Source organism: Miscanthus floridulus, chromosome 15 (assembly GCF_019320115.1).
Source record: "Miscanthus floridulus cultivar M001 chromosome 15, ASM1932011v1, whole genome shotgun sequence".
In the NCBI taxonomy this organism is placed as follows: domain Eukaryota; kingdom Viridiplantae; phylum Streptophyta; class Magnoliopsida; order Poales; family Poaceae; genus Miscanthus; species Miscanthus floridulus.
This window is the reverse complement of record NC_089594.1, coordinates 30,746,976-30,770,214: the sequence shown is the minus strand read 5'-3', so window position 1 is coordinate 30,770,214 and position 23,239 is coordinate 30,746,976. Positions and strand designations below refer to the sequence as shown.

Genomic DNA, 23,239 nt, shown 5'->3' with positions numbered 1-23,239 from the left:
TCGAATCATGCACAATTTTGCCTAGCAACTCGACTATACATACACCTCTTTAGCTTGGTTTCCACCTGAAACCATTAGGTTTTCTACCACGTTTTAGTGGAGTTGGACTCTTTGTTTTGCCTGGAATATATAAACTCAAAACAGCAACCCAAGCTAGCTGAAGAAGTTCACTGTTATGTTAGATTGTTGACATTTCATCTGATTAGCACCACTTACAATTCAGGAACATATCTCTAGCTACTACAGATATCAATTCGATATCGCTGCTGTTATTTCAACCAAATTGCTGCCATCCTGTTAATAAGTGCCCCCAATTGTGACTGCACCATACAACTTGCCTTTTTTCCGGTCTGCTCTGCTCTGCCCGCGGCAACGCGCGGGGTTCCGGCTAGTTCCTTGGATGATCCGATTACCAAGCTACAATATCCGTTGTTATTATAATCTCAGGCCCAGCAGCTTTCGTGAGCTTATTAGCTTACATATTTTATTGCTGGCACGACTATTAAAGGGGATGGAAAGTTGGTCAAGGATTCAAAGTGAACATGAATGAATACTCCTATTTATAAATTTATAAATATCCACCTGGTTCCTGTGAATGTGATGCTGCCAGGTCAGGATGCCTGGTTATATCTGGCTCACATCGATTCGTGTAGCATAACAGTTGACAGGCTCCAAAGGCAAACGCAGAGACAATCAAACTGAACAAACATTTTTTAGATGGCACTCAACAGGCAGAAAAACGTTCAGAGATAGGATTTCATGGTATTGCATTGCAACAGAACAACTGCATTCTAATGTGCCCTGACAGGAATGTCTTGTTTGGGACTCCAGAAGAATAATCCTCCAGACACCAGCATGTGTCATGGCATATAATAGTATTTTATATTTTACTATACTACAGAAACTACTAAAATTTGACGTAGCAAAAAAAAAAGGCCATGGAATACCAACACTGGTGATGGACACCCATCTAAAACCGCCGTGTTAACCAATTTATCAAGAAAAATGGGCGTGTCAATTGGGCGGACAAACACCCTGCAGAAAAGAAAGCAGAAACAGGTGGCGGTTCTCTAGCCAGATGTGGTAGTGGTACCCAATGCTAACATACCAATTATTAAGGCCTAATCTGAGTAAATGATGAACTTGATTCACCAGCCTCAGCTGGCTGATGCTCGTTGTCACCATTGGTAACAGTCAACCATGGCGCCATAAACAAGCTTCATTATGTTGCAAAAAAGAAAGTTACTCTGTTGGATAACTCCTGGCGATCCGTAGCTTCTTAGCATATGTTGTCAGACTAATGAGATTATAGCCACAAAAAGGGAGCCTTTGTTTGCTATAAGACGACCAAGCAAGGACCATGGTGGCTTTCAAAAAGGTATCAGGCTGACCGCTTCAATTTGAGGCCAAGCGAGCCAACATTTTTGCATGACAGCAGATGTTCAATTGTGCAACTTTGAGCCCCGTGCTTTTTGCAGACTGCCCAAGACACTCTCAACTAGCTTATCCGGCTCACTGTCTTCCCCGGAGTCTGACACGAAAGAGTACTGCCTATGCAATAGTTTTGAAGACGTCTGAGCCTTTCCTGAGGCCATACTGTCAAGATTGCCTGGGCCGCCTCTAGAACAGTCCAACAACAGATCAATGTCTAGAGGTTTCTTGCTAGAGCCATCACTCTTGCTACTGTTCCAAGAACCAATGACCTGGAGAAGCGAGCTCTGCTGCTCAGCATTTCTTCTAGGCTGCTGATCCTTTATACTGTCGCTATCCGAGAATTCATCATCTGAAGGAGTGGGAGGACAGTAGCACATTTCCTTGTTGACCCCTGCAGCAGCAGTTTCAGTAGTGGCAGATACAGGACCAAGCTCCTCCCAAATCAAGTCATCGCCATTGCTTCGGTTTCCATTTCCCTTGCTGCCACCATGGCCGTTCCCGTGTTCTGAAGGCATAACCCTTGGGAATTTTACCCTTGCATCAGGCATAATTTGCAACAGTGATTCAAGGTCCGGATACCCAAGCTTCCGGTGATCAAGCTCGTATCCATACTTCTGAGTAAAGCGACGCTTGAAAATTCCGATGTTGAATCCATATTCAGACTCAGAAAGAAGCTCCTTCAACAACTTGTGACAATCTGATAGTATCTCCTCCCTAGTGAAAGACTTGCTTTTCCTACTTTTATCATCAACATACTTGCCCTTTTGTGGCTTCCCACTTGAAAAAATAAAACTAAGACCATTGGATTTGCTGGAACTCGATGGAACACATTTTCTCTTGTGAGGGAGGGTAAGACGGAAAGGGAAAAGTCTGGAAGAAGTTTCTTCAATCCATTTCTTTTCCAAAATTAACAAATGTACCAGATGATGCAGATCTTTCTCAAGTAGGCCTTTCAAAGGCCAACAATTTAACTTCCGCAATCCATGTGCCAATTCCTCCCTGGCCAAGAAAAGCGATCACATAATAACTGCTCACTATTAAAAAAAGGCAAACATAATTTTGCATATCGTCTCATAATTTACTTGCAGAAGGAAACATATAGAAGGATTATTATATGATGAATGCTCAAGCAAGCTATGATTGATCATAAGTTTCAAAATGTGAGGTGATGCTGAGTTTAGTAAGTTTTAATGACACATAATGGAATCGGTATATGGACCTCATTTATATTCTTCTCTTTCTACAGCTTTAAAACATAATCATATGCAACAAAATAACCATTGTTGAAAGTAAGAGATAACTGCAAAAAAGGATTTGATTTGCTCCGATAATTCTGGACATGACATTTGCTCTGATATCAGTTCTGGACATGACATGCTCCGCATAAGTAATAGACAGGGTTAAAATAGACATGAGGAACAATATAGAAGTCATCTTCCTAGTAATATGCACTACGTAACTACAAATACAAACAACACACAACAACAATAACAACATAGCCTTTTAGTCCCAAGCAAGTTAGGGGTAGGTTAGAGTTGAAACCCAAGAGCCCCAAGTCACGGTTCAGGCACTTCAATAGCTGCTTTTCAAGTACTCATATTCAAACATAGATCTCTAGGTATATCCCAAGCTTTCAAATCTCTTTTATTGCATCCCCCCATGTCTATTTCAACCTTCATCTACCTCTCCTTATATTATTAGCTTGGCTTAGGACTCCACAATGCACTGTTGCCTCTGAAGGTCTCCTTTGGATATGGCCAAACCACCTCAACCGATGTTGGACAAACTTTTCTTCGATTGGTGCTACCTCTAGGCGATCACGTATATCATTGTTCCGAACTCGGTCCATTCTTGTGTGACCGCAAATCCATCGCAACATACGTATTTCTTCAACACTCAGTTGTTGAACATGTCGAATCTTTGTAGGCCAACATTCTGCTCCATACAACATAGCTGGTCTAATCGTCATTCTATAAAACTTGCCTTTTAGCTTTTGTGGCACCCTTTTGTCATAGAGAATGTCAGAAGCTTGTCGCCACTTGATCCACCCTGCTTTGATTCTATGGCTAACGTCCACATCAATATCTCCATCCCTCTGTAGATCGATCACAGATACCGAAAGTTATCCTTCTTAGGTACTACTTGACCTTCCAAACTCACATGTCCCTACTCCTGTACAACTCCGCCAAAATCGCATCTCATGTATTCGGTTTTAGTTCTGCTCAATCTAAAACCTTTAGACTCAAGGGTCTGCCGCCATAACTCTAGTTTCCTATTTACTCACGTCTGACTTTCAGTCCACTAACACTACATCATCAACGAACAACATACACCAAGGGATATTCCCTTGTATGTTCCTGGTAACCTCATCTATTATCAAGGCAAAGAGATACGGGCTTAAGGTTGACCCTTGATGAAGTCCAATTTTAATCGAAAAGTAATCTGTGTTACCATCGTTTGTTCAAACACTAGTCATAACATTGTTGTACATGTCCTTGATGAGGGTCACGTACTTTGATGGGACTTTATGTTTGTCCAAAGACCACCACATAACATTTCTTGATATCTTGTCATAAACCTTCTCCGAGTCAATGAAAACCAAGTGGAGGTCCTTCTTCTGCTCTCTAAACAGCTCCGTAACCTGTCTTATTAAGAAGATTGCTTCTATGGTTGACCTTCCGGGCATGAAACCAAATTGGTTTGTTGATATCTGTGTCGTTCCTCACAGGCGCTGCTCAATGACTCTCTCCCATAACTTCATAGTGTGGCTCATCAACTTAATTCCCCGATAATTAGTACAATTTTGGATATCTCCCTTGTTCTTGTAGATTGGTACCAATATGCTTCTTCTCCGCTCCTCAGGCATCTTGTTCGATCAAACAACACAGTCAAAGACAAATTGCATAATTGTGCCTCGCGTGTACAGTGTACTCCCTCCATCCCAAAATATATGCACATATAAAAAATAATATCGATATTTGTATCTCCAAGTAAGTTTATTATGAAAGTATATTCTACGATCAATCTAATGATACTTATTACACATAATAAATATTAGTACATTTTTGTATAAATTTGGTCTAACTTTAAAAAGTTTTGACTCCTCGGTAAGTGAAATGTGCACTTATTTTGGGACAGAAGGAGTACCTGTCTACAAATTACAAAACCTCTACCAAGCAATCCATAGAATGAATTTGGGCCATTGCCATTACTAACAAAAATGCACCAGAGTTGACAGTTATTTCTTCTCATCAGTTGATGATTACTAACAAAAAAGCACCAGATTCTATTCGTTACCACTAGCGTAAAAAAGGAAACAACAAAGTTGTATTGCATTCACCATGAGTCTGGCTTCAAATTTGGAGAAGTTTGAATTCCAGATCAAAGTCACAACAGCTCTTCTTAAAAATTAGATCAACAGGCAGCCAAAAGGCATGAGTTAGAATCTAAAGGGGGAAAAAAGATTACCTTGTCTTTGCTTTCAAAATAACCTCAGACCCAAGAGGTCCTGATAACTGTTGCTCCAAAACTGCCCACAAGTCAGGCTTTGTAAATATTTCATGAACAACCTGCTGTGCACTTCCATAAGTTGGAGCATTTGAAGATTCGAATTCTTCAATAGAGTCAGTCTTCAGTTCATCAGCGGCATTTATGTTGGTTGTACTACTATCTGCATCTGATTTTCCAAATGTCCACCACCTTGAAGCCCAGTTAAACAGGCCCCGATTCATTTCAGAAATATCATCCTTTTTTCCAGATTTACTCATGGAAACAGCGACAGGTTTTCTGCATGGCTCTGGGTTTTCAGGAATTGATGGATCTCTCTTTATTTTTTCAGAATGATCATCACCTAATGAAATTGATAAATTATCACTTACTTCTGACATGCTCTCAGTACCATCTGAGCGGTCATTTTTGGAAGAGGTCTTATGGATCCTCCTCAAAAGCTTTATACAGCGATCAGCATTACACTCTTCTAGAGGAGTTTCCAAATCATCAATCACTTCAGCAGAAGTGCTTTCACAATTTTGAGAAACCTCAGACTTAACATTCTCGGGGCCATTCCACATTGTCCAGATCCTTTTAAAGAATCCATCTTTGTTAGCAGCATTTTCCACCCCTGAGGAAGAGGGAGTTCCAGGGGTAGTCATTTCATCAACTTCCCTGTGCTTTGCTGGTGACTCTGTCGACCCACTCACATCAGCCACTGGGCACTCATTTTGGTCCTCAGATAGCCCATTTGATGGGGAAGGTAAGACAGAAAATGTAGGTGGGTGTTCACTTAGTGTCTCTGTGAAGCTTCTGCTCTGGTCAATGCTTTGAGAAGAACTTAGTGTATGCTTCTTATTAGTGTGTGCTGTCCCAGTTGGGTTATTCTCCCTGACATTACATTGAGCTGAGCTAAGGGTCTTAGTACATCCGTCACCAGGCTGCAGCAATCTTCTGTTGACAGCAATTGCATATCCTTCACCAGTTTGAAGACCCACTAATTCAACAATATCTGGCATTGATTGGAGAAGGCAAGAGAATTTCTTGTGGCCAAAAAAATCTGAACCGAGACAAATTTTTTTCTTCTTAAGCTCTCCCCGGAGTAGTGAAAGGTTGATCCCTTCAGGATATGATCGTAGTGCCTCCAGAATTGCATTTGTTACATATTTAGGAACTGAGCTAGGCTTGGTATCAGATGGTACTGAACAATGCTGGGACTCAGATGGTACCTTGATGGGTTCCTCTGATTCCTTCTCCAGGAAGGGGCCATCAAGGGCTCTGTCACCAGGCTGCAGAAGTCTTTTGTTGATAGGAATTGCATATGGTTCGTTTTCACCATTTGGAGGACATACTAATTTAACAACATCTGGCATTGATTCAAGAAGGCAAGAGAATTTCATGTGGCCAAAAAAATCTGTACCCAGATCAATTCTGTTCTTTATAAGCTGTACTTGGAGATCTGAGATCCTCATCCCTTCAGGATATGAACGTAGTACCTCCAGAATTGCATTTGTTACATATTTAGGGACTGGGCTAGGCTTGGTATCAGATGGTACTGAAAAATGCTTTGGATCAGATGCTACCTTGATGGATTCCTTTGATTCCTTCTCCAGGGAGGGGTCATCAAGGGCTCCTCGGTAGTGACCATACCAAGATCCATGTAAACCATCCGGTGGGTGGTTAAAACGTTTTGGTGACAAATCCTCCCCTCTTACTAACCCATCCCAAGGCCACATGATTGTTGCTGCACTGCACAGTACACTGGTAGCATTACTACGACAAGCAAGCAGTACATTGTAGTTGCTCATTCGCAACCGATGCAAGATGTTTGCAAAATCTTTATCCCCAGATATAAGGAAGAAATGAACTGGTGGCGGATTCTGAGCAATCCAGTAGACAAGATCAGCCATAAAAGAGCGGTCAGAACTATTCTTCCCACCTACATCATGGAAACAACACTGTTAGTACAAATTAAGAAAAAACCAGAACCCAAACGGAATTAAAAATCAAGTGAATATAGAGGATGCCAACTTTTGTAAAAATAAAAATTTGAGGGTACAATTGCAACTTTTGCTACTTAACATTGTCCCTTATGGTATCTACTCCTGCCGTTCCAAAATGTAAGTCGTTTTCGTATTGCCCTCAGTCAAACTTTTCTGAGTTTTTTTTTCTAACCTGTTAACCTACAGCAAGATGATGGACAACCCTATGATCAGGAGGCGACTAAATTCGGGATCAAACTCTGTGAACAAAAAAACTTAAGGGAATCAACAGACCAATAGATGCGAAATTAACCCAATACAAGATCCTCTCAAATTTAGCATCCATAACTTCACAAACCATGGAAAATGCACATCCAGTCACCAACCCGCCAACAAAACATTCAATAAAGAAACGCAGGAAAAGCCAAAGCAATAGATTAATCGTCATATCGGGGGCACCAAAATCATCCTTTTTTTTTAACACTACTGCGCATTCGGCAAGGAAATTATGGAAGACGTTCCCGAAATCATAAGATGGGAATGGAGCAGAATTAAACAGGCGGGGGGTGCGAGCACGCAACTGCTTGGGACGTGGGAGATGGAGACGCCCGTGGCGGCGAGCGCCTCCTGTGAGGACCGCGCGAGCTGCAGCACGTCGCCGAAGGCGGTGATGGAGAGCGGCCCGCGGATGCCGGCGGCGCGGAGCGCGGCAGACACGCGCGGGGCGACGCGGTAGACGTTAACGCCGTTGGGGATGTTGCAGTTCTCGAAGTCCCACCACACCGACACCCGCACCGCCCGGCTGGCCTCGTCGTCCTGCGGCGGCTGCGCGGCCCCGGCCCCGGCACGCCGCCTCCCGCCGCCGCCGCCGTAGACCGCGGAGCTGAGGCGGCAGCAGCCGTGGGAGTGGGCGGAGAGGCGGCGGAGGAGGATCTGCGACATGGCGGCGCAGGCAGCGCCGATCCTCCGCCGGCGGTTACGATTTTGTTGGAGGGTTTTGGAGAAACCCTCTCCGGCTTTCCCGCTTTTGCCACGCACGAGGAGGGCACGAAATGAATGATCTTGCTGTACTAGACTGGAAGGGCGAAACCGCCTTGAGGCCTGATGGGCCGAGGCCTAAGGTAAGATGGGCCCTGTGACAGACGCCAGACGGGGCCTCACCCTGACATTCTCAAATTTCGACTGTTGTTTTTACTCGCGTTTCAAACTGTCGTTCTAGCTTCAGAAGAATTCAACTTGAACGAAATATATATGTACATAATTAGTATTATTAGATAGACTATTAGATTTATTTTTATAATAAATTTATTTAAAAATATAAATGTTGCTAAACATAATTAAATTTAAGAAAGTTTGACCAACACCTACCTCGTAGCAACATTTAAATAGAGACGAACGGAGTACTCGTGAGTTGTGACTTGTGTTCTAGCTGGCTTGCTGGTTCGCTCAGTTTGTGCTGGCTCCGCTCGACTCATGTATTTTTTTTTTTAATAAACGGAGTTAGTAGCATTTGGTGTTCTAAAGTTCACCAGCTGGCAGCCTAAAAGATCCTAATATCTCAGAGTCCAATAACATAATTACATAACTGAATAATAATATTAGAGCCGGTGGAGCATATAATCCAAGAAGATGAGCTATATTCTGACACATCAAACAACAACAACAAAGCCTTTAAGTCACAAACAAGTTGGGGTAGGCTAAAGTTGAAACCCAACAGAAACAATCAAGGTTCAGGCACGTGAATAGCTGTCTTCCAAGCACTCCTATCTAAGGCCACATCAAGGAGTGCCCAATTTATCCAACTCTGCTCTAGTTTTTGGGGTGATCTAGCATCCTACTGTAGGATCAATAGGGATAAAACGCTCCTCCATCTGTCTTTTCAACTCGCTGCAGTGGCTTAAAATGCTCTTCCATCTACCTTTTCAACTCACCCGAGCGGCGGAGATATCCAAGTGTGATCTAGGATCAATAGGGATAAAATGCTCCTCCATCTACCTTTTTAACTCACCCCAGTGGGGGAGGCATCCAACTCTCTAGTGTTTGGTGTGATCTAGCACCCTGCTGTAGGATCAATAGGGATAAAATGCTACCTTTTCAACTCACCCGCCCTTTGTATGTTTGTATCATTGCATATGAAGAAAGTATTATTAACTTTACAATTTTTTGAGTAATAGTCTGAAATTGCCATGGCAGTAAGGTACGCCCATTCCCATACATGTTCATTGCTCATAATTCTTTTTAGTTTTGGGTGGAGTCTAACGTAGTTAAGCTATCGTCAAATTATGATTTCCAACCTACAACAATGGTAGCAGATATTTTGATCTGGTTTTAACCGTTACAGGACGTAAAATATCTGGTTGAATGTCAAAATTCAGAATTTCTGTGTATGTACAGTTTATTTAAGGGGGTAAAGTGGATCTGACCTCTTAAAATTTTGAATTTTCTTTTGTGGAAAGCACCAGTCTTTTCGGACACAAGCATCACATAATAATTAAAAAAAAACAAGCACTTTAAACAAGGAAAAGTAAAAAGTAGATTATACGCCTCGCCGGCGTCGCCGCTGGCGGTGGTCTTCAGTTCACCACGCCGGCGCCGCTGCACAACTTCACTTGAAGAAACACGTACCCAGACAGGCAGGCAATCAAATGAAAGCTAATTCTTTTATTGCTATGACTTACAACAAAGCAATTCAAAGTTTTACAAGATGCACATTTGCATATCCCACAGGCAGACGACGGCTTAGGCACAAGCGAAAGTGTCAGATTCTCTTATCAGTTAATACAACCATCAACAACAACAACAGCAACAACATAGCATTTCAGTCCCAAACAAGTTGAGGTAGGCTAGAGTTAAAACCCACCAAGAGCCCCAAGTCACGATTCAGGCACTTCAATAGCTGCTTTCAAGTATATCACAAGCTTTCAAATCTCTTTTTATTGTCTCCCCCATGTCAATTTCAACCTTCCTCTACATCTCCTCGTATTATTAGCTTGGCTTAGAACTCTACAATACACTGGTGTCTCTGGAGGTCTCCTTTAGACATGGCCAAACCACCTCAACTAATGTTGAACAAGCTTTTCTTCAATCGGTGCTATCTCTAGGTGATCACGTATATCATCGTTCCGAACTCGGTCTATTCTTGTGTGACCGCAAATCCATCGCAACATACGCATTTCTGCAACACTCGGTTGTTGAACATGTCGAATCTTTGTAGGCTAACATTCTGCTCCATACAACATAGCCGGTCTAATCACCGTTCTATAGAACTTGTCTTTTAGCTTTTGTGGTATCCTCTTATAACAAAGAATGCTAGAAGCTTGTCGCCACTTGATCCACCCTGCTTTGATTATATGGCTAACGTCCGCATCAATATATCCATCCCTCTGTAGCATCGATCCCGGATACCAAAAGGTATCCTTCTTAGGCACTACTTACATTTCAAACTCACATCTCCCTCCTCATGTACAACTCCGTCAAAGTCACATCTCATGTATTCGGTTTTAGTTCTGCTCAATCTAAAACCTTTAGACTCAAGGGTCTACCGCCATAACTCTAGTTTTATATTTACTCCCGTCTGATGTTCGTCCACTAACACTACATCATCAGTGGACAACATACACCAAGGGATATCCTCTTTTATGTTCTTGGTAACCTCATCCATTAATAAGGCAAAGAGATGCGAGCTTAAGGCTGACCCCGAATGAAGTTCAATTTTAATCGAGAAGTAATCTGTGTTACCATCGTTTGTTCGAACACTAGTCACAACATTATTATACATGTCCTTGATGAGGGTCACATACTTTGATGGAACTTTACGTTTGTTCAAAGACCATCACATAACATTTCTTAGTACCTTATCATAAGCATTCTCCAAGTCAATAAAAACCAAACGAAGATCCTTCTTCTGCTCTAAACTGCTCCGTAACCTGTCTTATTAAAAAAATTGCTTCTATAGTTAACCTTTCGGGCATAAAACCAAATTGGTTTATTGATATCTACGTCGTTCCTCGCAGGCGCTGCTCAATGACTCTCTCCCATAACTTCATAGTGTGGCTCATCAACTTAATTCCCCCATAATTAATACAACTTTGGATATCAGTTAATACAACCATGGTATGAAAAAAAAACAATTTAAATCTGCCGGCTAGTTAAGGGCAGGCCAAGATGCTACTCCACATAACAAAGCTATTGAAAACAATGCGATCAGGACAGACAGCACAGCAGCAGCTGTAGATCAGGTGGAAATGGCTAAACACAGCTTTCTAGGTAAGTTAAGAAGGCATCAACAACATACAACAGAATGGCGGCCCAGCAAAATTTGGGGTCGCCGTCTTCATGAAACAGATCATCATCCTTCAGCCATGATGACGGCTTTATTCGCAGGCCAGCTTGGTATCAAAGCTGCTCAAGCAGATTGCAAAGGCCTGGAAGGCTGACAGTGGATAACGGTAGTCCATTGTGAACATATCCTTGGCCACCTTCCCGAATTGCAGGATCACCTTTTCGTGCTCAGGTGGCGGCACCGGGGTAGCCTGTGATGGGGTTGGGGCTCCAGCGGCGGGCTGCGTAGCGGCAACAAGCTGGAAGTTCTTGACAGATGCAACTGTCACTCTGCCCCTAAAATTGAGGCACCAGCACTGCAGCTGCTCATGCCACCTTGGGGCCTTGTTACGGAGAATCAATGGCCTCTCCTTGCACTCGTCATTGTCTCCCAATGCCGTGTCTCTGATCGTGTGGCTGCTCATTGAGATTTCAGAGAATCTTGTGCTGCTGAAACGCATAGAATAGTCCACAACAGATGACTTGGGGAAGGAAATGCTGTCAAATGACTCATCAATGGAGCGAGCAAGGATGCTGTCCGGCTGGCATGGAACAGTGCCACCAGCCTCAAGGCATGAGGCAGGGATGGAGTGCATAACACAGTTCATCCGCCTAGGGCCCCGAGTACCCAAGACATTCAGCTCATATGAAACCTGTGCTATGTTGTAGGTCCTGGAAGAGACCTTTGGCAACACCTTCCTGGAGTAGAACCTACGGCTTGTTTTCCCTGGTTGTGATGTATTGCATGGAGGCTGGGTATCATATATTGCAAACTTTGTGCCGAGGAGATTTGACCTAGATGTTCAGTACCATAGATACATTAGTGGCACATACATACTAGAAAATGGTTATGTAGTTCCTAAAAGAACTTGGCCAGTGTATGAGTTAGTACCTCAGCTTTCCAATGTACATTTTGCTTGACCTAGATAAATTTTCAGAATTCATAAATATTGTATATTCTGTACAAGTTGGACGGGAGGTTCGTTTCGCGCATAGGAGGAACTTGCCACTTTCAACAAGCACAGCTGTAGAAAATAGGTTAGACTATGTTAATAGCATCAGAGACAAAACAAAAACAAAAAAGGAGTACCAAGCAAACCTGCAAGTGGAAAATCAAAAGATTAAGGAATGAAACGGAAACAGACAAAATGGCTGACATCTGATAGCAGAATGCCAGTCCTAGGTCCTTAAGTATTGGTAGGTGCTATTATGTTTTAGCCTCAGAGTGATAGAATACCAACAGGGCTAGTGTAAATGTCTAAATTTATTGGATTCCAGCAACCAAACCGCTATGAAGATGATAGATTGACTATGTCCACGCATTCTAGAGTTCCCCAATCCCCGCAGGTGGGCACTTCATTAAGGTTAAATTGTAGTGGGAAATGCAGATTTAGCAGACAGTATAGAAACAACTGATATTCTTATTTTAAAATATCAGTTGTCATAACTACTGGAAAGTAAACAGAGTGCATACTCTGGAAGAGCAAAAATGAGGGGACTCTCTCTCTAGATTTGTTAGATAGGCAGTCAAGAATGCCAGTCATGAAGCATGCACAAATGATTTATATGTATAGTACATTGGTGTATATTAACTTAAAAAGGGCGTACCCAGTGCAGAGAGCTCCCGCTGAGGAAGGGTGTCAGTGGCAAGCCTTACCCTCGCCTATGCAATGCGAGGAGACCGCGACTCGAACCCGGGACCTTTCGGTCACAGGCGGTAAGACTCTACCGCTTGCACCAGGCCCGCCCTTCATTGGTGTATATTAACTTAGTAAGTAATAATAATGGTGTATATTAACTTAGTAAGTAATAATAATCTAACAGCGCAACTATTATGCTGGTACCAAAGGCTTAGGCATACATGAATCTAGAGGATAGTGGGGTAAAATGGTACCTTCAATACATACAGTAATTCGAGCATGGCTCTTTATACCGCAAGGACAATGCTACATGTCTAGGTTTACACAACTAGAAATATGGTCATGTATTCATCTTACAATATTTGAAATGTCTACAAACATCATACCAGAACTGATGGCTGTAATGCTTCGTAAGAAATTAAAACAAGTAGAAAGGAAGTATAATAATGCTTTGAAAAAGGCTTACCTGTGCTCAGGCACAGATACAAGTAGTAAGTTTGAGTAGATTTATCCCTTTTGATGAAGCACTGGATGGTTACATCTCGAGGCCCAGGCTGAATATGGCCAACAAAACAGTATTAATTAATGTATAGATAAAGTGGTTTACATGTATTCTTGGTTTTCTTTGTTTTAATAATGCCACTTCCCAAATACAAGTTACAGCAAGGATAGAAAAGTATATATAACTTACATAAAATTATTTACAAAAATGGAAATGAAACTGTAAGGATCAAAGAGAGCACCGTCACCTGCTTTAAGGACACAGGAAAAGTGATTTTTCCAGAAAACTCTGGATTCTTAACAATCTCTTTGCAGATCTCTCTCCAGGTTCGGCAAACAGCTGCACAAGAGACTACATTCTTCCTGTTAGGCCAAGTGGCTTCACTGGCCTCCAACCTCTCAATCACATCCCGAAGCAATTCTGGGGGCAAATTAGCCCAACAACTGCTCTGGATCACCGGGGCTGGATCATGCAGCTCATGGACAGCGCCATGAGATCTCCCTCTGCGGTGGCCAAGAAGCTTCACCTCAAACCCTCTTCGAGACAAGCTCCCAAAGCCATCCCTTACATCACGCACAATGCTGCGGAAAGACATCTACTAAAGGTCACAAGCGCTGAAACATCAAAAGTCCTCCAATGACCAGAAAGATGAGCCTGCCTAACAATGGAAAAGAAAGCTCATGTTATCCTCTGTAATTTCTCTCTGGTAAGACTAGAGAAATGCTGCTTAATTCAAAATAACAGAGAAGCAACAACCCTGAAAACATGCCTTGTACAATATTTCAAGCTCATCATATAATTTCTCAAATACATTAGTACAATCAGTCAATGTAAACGGGGCAGAACCTATCCTCTTGCATTTCTTTTGTGCCAACACAGTACAGCAATCATCGCAACCACACACCAAAAAAAACAATAATGTATGGGTCACTCAGCTAACTGCTGTGCGTTGCGAATTGACTTGTGACCATGCCACCATATGCATCAAATAAGCACACCTAGCTAGAAATGATGTGTAGCTCAAAGCAGGTTGTGTGACAATTTTTCTAAGAAAGAAAGGAGAGAAGAAATTACTCCCTCAATTCTAAATTGTAAGTTGTTCTATCTTTTCAAGGTACGTAGCTTTAACTATGTATCTAGACATAATGTATATCTAGGTACATAACAAAAGCTATGAGCCGGAACGACTTACAATTTGGAACCGATGGAATAGGAAAGAACACACCAGAACGAGCAGTGCACGCATTAGTTCATCTATTTCGATTGAAACTATAGTGGCGTCACTGAAGATCCAATACAAATTTAACACCATAGCAGAGTCTGCGGAAAATAACGCCACAATACTAATTCCAGGCATGTCGCCGGAGCACAAAACAGCACACATGGTACGCCTCGGTTCCCCCAACCACACCTGTATCGAATTGACCACGTATAAAATCACGTACAACGCAAGATTTGCATGCGCCTACCCACACCACACATAATCGATTATTACCGAGCGCAATACACGGCATTCAGCGGATGCAGCTAAGGCTAGCCCCGTAGGATGCTCGGGCAAGAGCATCCTCTCGACACCCATCGGAATCCCAGTAATTTCGATGCCGAATCGACAGCTAAAGCAGCGTCCTGTCTACCAAATCCCGCCCGAATTCCGCTCACGATACGAGCCGAAACGCCTCTACCCAGCTACCCAGCTGAACAACCCTCATTCCCGCCTCCGGCGAGCCCAAGCCCCGCTCCGACAGCACGAATCGCGCCGAGACGCACGCATCCACGGGGAAGGAAGGGGAAGGGGAAGGGGGGCGGCACGGATCCGCGCGACACGCACCTGGGACGGGCAGCGGGCGGTGGGACGGGCCGTGCCGCGGCTACGGGAGGCCGAGCGGCGCGGGCTGCGGATGCGCCATGCGGATCCGGGGGAGGGGATGGGGAGAAGGAAAGTGGGAGGAAGAGGAGGCGACCCGACGGGAGGAGGAAGAGGAGGCGAAGGAAGGGAAACTAAAGAACAAGGGTGTGGTGGTGGTGGCTGGCCGCTGTACGTCACGTGCGGAGCGACCACAACAGACAACGCTAGCGGCTAGCGGCCCCACCCGGGCCCGCATGTGAGGTGACGGAAATTTTCCGCGAAGGTCTGGTGAAAACTGTAAATGAACCAGATTTGAAAGAATTGTTTTTTTTTATGGGAAATTTTGCCGTAGGACACCGCTAAAATGCATAATATGCTGATGGACACTGCCAGAATGAGAATTTGTCTAGAGACACCGTAAATTCGTGGTTCTTTGCCCAGACACACCGCACCGATTATTTTAATCATTTCTCAGATCCGCGGAGAGTGAAGGTGGGTGAAATGACTTTTTTGCCCTCGTCTTTCACCTCCGGCTGGTCACTGATTTTTGCTATAACACATCGCCGTCGCCTTTTCTTCTCCGGCGAGGTCTCGTCCTGCTCCCCAGCACCAGCGAGCCCGCCGTTGACTCGTCGCCACCTAGGCATCTCGTGGTGGGCCGAGACTTCAACGGGTCCATCTTCCTTCTCACTCCATGGCCATAGAAGCCATGGAGGAGCTGCTGCTCATGCGCGTGGGAGGGAGGGGCTCCGGTCGGGTTCGTCGGCCAGCCGGCCGGCAGCACGGCAAGGCTGAGCGGCGGCGCTAGGCCGAGCACGGCGTGGGGGTCCGGCGCGGGCTCGCTGGCAGGACGGCGGTGGGGTCAGGGCGGCGGCAGCGCGTGCTGCGCGTGACGGCAGGAGGGCCTCGGCTGGAGGGGAGCAGCAGCCAGCCGGCAGCATGGTAGGTTGGAGCGGCGACGCTGGCCGCGCGCTGCTTGCTGGCCCGTGTGGGCTCGCTGGCAGGACGGTGGCGGGGTCAGGCTAGCGGCGGCACGTGCTGCGCGCGAGGGCGGGAGGCCAGCGTCGGGTCAACTTGACCAAGCATGCCGTGTTGGCGGCGACGTGGTGTGGCACGGCTTGATGGCGGATGAGGAAAGACCTCGCCACCAACATCACCGTCGCCGTCCGGCTGATTTGGTTCCTCTCCGGTCGTGAATGGCCGTGAGTGCTGCTGCTTCTTCCCTGCTGTCTGGTTTCTCTTTGATGACCAGGCGGAGGTTGAAGACAAGGGCAAAAGAGTCATTTCACCCATCTTCTCTCTCCGCAAATCTGAGAAATTATTAAAATAATCGATGCGGTGTGTCGGGGCAAAGAACCACGAATTTGCGGTGTCTTTGGACAAATTCTCGTTCTGGCGGTGCCCATCAGTATATTATGTATTTTTACGGTGTCCTGCAGCAAAATTCTCCTTTTTTTTATTAATCTCTAAAATATATTTATATAAGTGAAGGGGTGTCACGAAGAGTCATGATTGTTTCTAAAAGATATGCCCTTTGGGACTATAACTAACTGTCTAATTCTATCCACTAATCCTGTGCTTGATGGATAAGATCATTTGTGAAGAGACGCATGTTCGTCTGTAGACGTCCGTTCACGTATAGGTATCGTTTCACAATACTCTCCTTGATCGAATCTTCCTTGAAATCAATACAGCTGTAAGCTGAAATTCCTCGAAAAACCCTATGAAAAAATCTGAGGAATATATGATATGCCATAAAAACTCCTTTAAACCTTATTGAAAAATAAGGAGAAAATAGCATATTTATTTGTGATTTAAATAAACCACTATGTCATTGGTATCCCATTAAAAACCCCAATGAGAAAAAATATTGGACATACGACATAAAGATAACCCCAAAAATCTTTCAGGAAAAATATGAGGAGTAATATAAAATGATATGTCGCTAAAACTACTATAAAAATCCAGTGGGAAAATTATGAGAAAATATGACGATATATTATTGGTATTGCCTCTTGGATAACTCACATAAAAAATATTTTTAGGAAAAAATCATGGATGAGTTGTGAGGGCAATATGTGTCTTTGATATTTTTCACAAAAACCCTGATGGAAAAAATAGGAAATATGACACATACTTATGTTAATATTACCTCATTAAAAATTTTAATAAGAAACCTTGTAAGTAAAACTTGTGAAAGAAAAGAGTATAATATGGTGCTGGTACAGATCAATATTTAGGAGATGTCTCCTCATAATTCTGGAACAATATACTTAGTGATATTGCTCTTTATGTAATATGTTTGCATCTGTGTAACACAAGCGGAATTATCTTCATAGATAATTATAGGTGATTCAATTGAACCAATACCACATGACTATTGTATGTGGTTAATCATTCTGCGAAGTCATACACATTCTCGTGATACCTCGTATAGAGCAATAATTTCAGAATGATTAGTAGAGGTCGCCGTCAGAGTCTATTTAGAAGACTTCATGAAATAGCTGTACCTCCATGTAAGAATACAAATCCAGTTTGGGATGGGGACCAGATAAGTAATCAGCATCCGTGTATCCAATCATATTGGGATCATGATTTCTCTTAAAGAATAAACCAAGATCCTTTGTGTCACTAAGATATCTGAGGATATGCTTCGCTCTCATCTAATGACGGTGAGTTGGATTTGCACTATATCTAACTAGTATGTTCACTGTAAATGCGATATCAGGCCTGGTGCAATTTACAAGATACATAAGTGCTCCAATGACACTAAGATATGGAACCTTGGTCTCAATATCTTTTCTCTAATATCTCATGGTCTAAATGGATCTTTCTCTATTTCTAAAGAACGAATAACCATTGAGGTTTTGTTATGATATGATTTGCCTATATTGAATTTCTCCAATATTTTCTAGATATAGGCTGATTGATGCACTAAAATCCCTGAAGGTCGGTGCTCAAGTTATAAGCCTAGGCAATATTTGGTCTTACCCAAATCCTCTATCTCAAATCCACATGATGGAAATTGTACCTTAAATGATTGCATAATTATTTCTGTATCATGATGATATCAAAATAACCAATATACGTAATCATGCTTAATTATACACAATGTATGTTGTGATTTGTATTCGGATTCAGAATATGAAGTCCATTGGGACTTATACGTCCGAATCTATCAAATTCATTTGATATGCCAATTATTGAATTTGGAAAACTTTATTTTCACACATACCATGGGGTATGCTATGCTGGGTCTCTGCGTGAAACCATATGCTACAAGCTCTCATTGTTCACCGCCTTGCTTCTAAAAAGAAACTCTATGAGGGAAGATATTACTATGGTAATACTTCTCATCATTGAACAAGAGCAATCTCCTTAATTGTCACCTTTTAGTTTGACCAAATTTGAGTGTGAAGACACTCTACGTAGGACTTTTGGTCTGGATCCAATAAGATAAAAAAGCAATCTTTGAGGAGTATATGCTGCGACAATTTATAGTCTTTAAATGATTAATTCGGTTCTTGAAATCAATATAGCATGTGAAAATATTAACCCTTTTGGACTCCAAGTCATTTCCCATATGGAGTTAGGGTGTTCCAATGTCCTAGGATCAAAATTTGGGTGCACCATTGATCCGGGTGGATTTTGATCCAGGTTTTGGATGCTCATCTATTTTGGGTGTCTACCAACTTGAGGTTGGCTTGAATTTACTGATTTGGAGGATATTATCCTCGGTATCATCGGATGCTTACTTGGAGCATTATCCTTAGGAGCGGCTATATTTCTCCCCCTCTTCTTTGGAAGTGGGAGTTGAATGACTTTAATTGGTACCTCCATTCTTTCAAGCGCATTATACGTAGGATAAGAGGATTTTGTGACACCCTTATTATCAGTAAATATTTCTAGCAGATTCTTCGCAATATGATGTAAATATAAGATATTCTAAACGATTAGGTTTTGAATTTTTGGTACGTGGATGTGAGGATTGCTCTTTTGATTCCTGGCATTCTTAATGTGGTATAAATCTCCCCCTAATGCCTGGAATTATCCTCAAATATGATCAACATACGAGCAATTTATAAATCCCCTGTAGAGTTACCTCTTGGGATCCCTAATGCCCATTGGTATGTTGGGGTGGCGATATGGGTATGTGAAAACATACTTGATGCGCAGATGGGAAATGTTTGGCTGCGGCCAAAGTTTCACGTACATACTGCAACGGAGGGAGTTGTATAAGTGCAGCTTGATGAATTTGAATTAACGATGCGGTGTGTAAGGCCGCATAAAAACAACTTAGTTTTGGTAAATTACAATTCTATTTTAATATGTCATGCAATTTGATTCTCAATAAGAGACTCAATAAAACCATTATTGGTATGGACATAAGGTACTTGATATATAGTACTCAAAAACCAAATTGTTTCATATAAAATGGATTTGATCCTGCATCTAGGATAATTTGCTCTAAATTGAAGATTTCGAGCAATGAGTTTGGTATAGTGATGGTTCTTATGACTAAGAGACACACCTGGGACTATATTATGAATGCATAAATATGCATTACATAGTATCTTTATGGTCCATAAAATGATAAATAGAGTCACATGTATGTTCTTGAATTTCTTCAAGAAATATAGTGGCTCATATTGATGCTATGACCAATAGAATTGATAATAATTCTCAAGTTATCTCTATAGTTGAATAACTAAGGCAAATATGTCAAGTCATGTTGACATCAAGAGAGAGAATTATTTGTACGCAACATTGGATACATGTTATGTATATGTAGTCAAATCCAACTGATGATGTTTTGTTTAAGTATTTGGATTGACTCCTGTATAAATCTATATATAGCATGAAGAATATAATGACATTCTTTGCAGATATATAGATTACATACAAGTTAATTAATGGAATATCAAATGTGATGGCACATTATTGTGATATTCAATTGAAATTGATGACAACATTTTATATTACAACACCAAAATGGGACGTGGATACTAGGTATGTTTGTAAATGGGAGACAAATTTGGTCTCCAAAATGGATCAAGCGAAGTAAATTCAATGATCGTGGTCTCCATGCTTATAAGACCCACTTATTAATTAAGTGTTTGGTTGCTACTTGATTTTTTCATAAAACTTGTTGTAAACAACTGGCCTTCCTAGTGGTGTCAGGTTGAAGATAGAAGTGTGCTTCATATCTTTATTATTGAGCCGGATATTTATGTCCAATGGATTTGTAATATCGATCAATTAAATGTTTTAAGGCATGACATTTTCAAGTTGTGTGGCTGTAACATACACAATTGGGACAAAATATGGTTGTCATATTTGGGAAATGCCTTGACCCTAAAGAATGCATGGGGCTGCTACTTCTTTTTGCGTTAAATCTTACCATTAAAGTTCTATTGATGGCATTATTACATGGCATCGAACTTGTTATGATTCTAAAAATTCAATGTACTTCAGATGATAGAGCATCACTATAATGCTAATGATGATTCCTTGATAAGAGTTTAGCATACACTTAGATCTGAAGTAATGTAGGAATTAATCTAGAATACATATGATAAGTCGCGGGAATCGCAAAACGCAATATAGAGGATATTTGGGAACAACATAATTTTATTCTCAAGTGGACTTAAGATCATAGAGATAAAGTTGTGGCCAAACTTAGTCGGCATTGGGCAGAATGACTACCTTGTGTTATTCATATCACCCATTAAGAGCTAGCCATATAGTGCTTCGATTTGCACCCATTGAGATACATATACGTGTGATCTAGATGTAAATGGTGCTTTATTTCAATAAAACTCTATATTTAAATTGATCATAAGTGGTGATGCTCTCTTATGAGGAGCATCGAATATTGATATGAATCCATAGAACATCAGGTTTAACATTACGTCCATTGACCATACTAGATAATAGTGACCATCAAGAGCAAGAGATCAAACTCTTTGCTGACTATTATTCTAACAAGGTTTAAACCATAGATTTTCTAAATTTACGCTAAGGGTAAATTTGAAATTGCTATGGTGATGATATATTAATTAATGTAAAATAAATAGGAGACAATATCTATCTCACTAATAGTGTAAACCTCATTTATGCTAACACATTAGAGGTAGTCATCATAAAGATGTAGACCTCTAATAATATGGACATAGTCTGTTGAACAATAGATGCCAAGTGGTATATGCAATTTGTATAAACATATTTTAAGGTAATCATCAAAAGATTGATGTAGACTTTAGTTAATCCACAAACGAATTGGGTACGCACGTTGAAGATAGTCACTAAGTTGTGGACTTAATGTAGATCCCACAGTAGCAACTATGGTGCTACCTTGTGTATGGCCAATAGGAATACTGATTAATGATAATCATCTTGTGAAAAGATGTAGACCGTATGTTCCAATTTATGATGTTGGGTACACACATTGAGGATAGTCACTAAGAATTTAGTGTAGATCCCACAGTAGCAACTATGACGCTACCTTGTGTATGACCAACATACAATGTGGAACACTTGTGTTATACAAATAATGAGGTAATACACTTAATTAATTTTGCATTAAAAAAATGTAAGCGCTATAAGCTTTAAATAAAGCATAAATGGGCTTAACATAAAACGAAAATTGCAAATAACAAAGTAATTACAATATTAAGGTCATGATAGTAATACTACATATTTATTGGGTTTGCCAATTTGGATAAACACTTTGAACATGTAATGTTAATAGCACATGTTTATTGGGTTTGCTAATTTGGACAAACGCTTTGAACAATACTAAAAAATTTCTAGAAAACATAGGATCTGGAAAGCGAATTTACAGTGGTAAATTCATCTGTAGCAGTATATGTCATGATGCAATTCTTGATGACACATGGGTCTCAAAAATACTTATTTACATAAGGTAAATATTATGCATCATAATGCATTTTAACTCTAAGGTGTAAAATGAGCATTTATGTGGGGTAAATATAGTACACCGCAGTATGTTTAAACCTGAGGGCTTAAACATAAATCTGGAATACATAAATAATCTATTAGGATTATCATGTAATTCAGAAGAAAGAAGGATTTTTATGCAAAAACGCACATCCTTATCCTTTCCCAAGAGACAACCATCGAGCGGACGGCTGGAAATCGACCTTACGTCCGTGCGTGCGCTGCCGCTCGGCCTTAGGGCTGCCGCCGCCGGTGCTTGGAGCCGCCGGCCATGGGGCGCGGGGCTCGCCGCGACCCGTAGGAGCAAGGACCGGCCGCCATTCCCGGTCAGACGCACGGGCCTCGCAGGCGAGCCACCACCGGTCGGGCACCCGAGCACCGCCATTTCCGGCCTGAGCAACTGTCCCCGCTAGCCGGGCGCACGCGGTCACCGCAACCACCGACAGAGCGCACGCAGAGTGCCGTCGTCTCTTCCATGGCTGCTGCCGCCGGGGTGCCAGGTACAAGAGCGTCACCTCTAGCCAGACGCACGCGGGCACCATGGCCAGCCTGGTTCGCGCGAACGCCGCCACAACAGGCCTTGGCAGCGGGCCCAGACTCCATCACACAGCCGGAATGGGCTCGTCGGCGAAAAAGTTGGAAGGAATAACCAGGCTTTTTTGAGAAAGGTAAGAACACAGGAGATTAATGAATAACCATGATTTCTTATACTGCTTCCGCGATGAAGACACTGGCATTTTATTTCAAGTCTGATGCTTCGGTTGGTATCTCCGATGGCCATCAGGATGCCAGTGACAAGTACGTCGGTGTTGTTTTCATTGCCGACGATGCAGGATAGCCACCGCTCTTCATCCTCTCCGCTGAAATCGGCTTCTGTACGCAGCGAAGAGCCTCTCCGTCGTCTTCTTGGCCCGGGGAGAGCAAAGTGCGTGATAACGTGTTAAGAGCGAATGTAAATGAACAAGATTTTGAAGAACGGTTCCTTTCATTGATCTCTGAAATATATTTATATAAGTGAAGGGGTGCCACGAAGAGTCACGACTGTTCCCAAAAGACATGCCCTTTG

General features: G+C 42.2%; 2 protein-coding genes across 5 annotated transcripts in view; both read right to left on the bottom strand.

Annotated features, from left to right (window-relative positions):
* Positions 1-736: 736 nt before the first annotated feature.
* Positions 737-7,938, bottom strand: LOC136509449 (uncharacterized). Its single transcript, XM_066504247.1, has 3 exons — positions 7,487-7,938; positions 4,903-6,862; positions 737-2,433 (listed from the first exon to the last, which is right to left on the bottom strand). The coding sequence occupies exons 1-3, from the start codon at positions 7,845-7,847 to the stop codon at positions 1,443-1,445; spliced, it is 3,312 nt and encodes a 1,103-aa protein (XP_066360344.1). The 5' UTR covers positions 7,848-7,938; the 3' UTR covers positions 737-1,442.
* A 3,014-nt stretch (positions 7,939-10,952) lies between these two features.
* The window catches only part of LOC136508248 (tubby-like F-box protein 14), a 48,324-nt gene continuing 36,037 nt past the window's right edge, over positions 10,953-23,239 (bottom strand). The window contains exons 1-5 of one of the 4 annotated variants that reach the window (XM_066502895.1): positions 15,196-15,361; positions 13,615-14,025; positions 13,332-13,419; positions 12,118-12,250; positions 10,953-12,020 (exon numbers count right to left, since the gene is read on the bottom strand). In XM_066502895.1, coding sequence (XP_066358992.1) covers positions 11,279-12,020; positions 12,118-12,250; positions 13,332-13,419; positions 13,615-13,962 — 1,311 coding nt within the window. In that variant the 5' untranslated portion in view covers positions 13,963-14,025; positions 15,196-15,361 and the 3' untranslated portion in view covers positions 10,953-11,278. The other 3 variants (XM_066502897.1, XM_066502898.1, XM_066502899.1) reach the window with 3 other exon arrangements.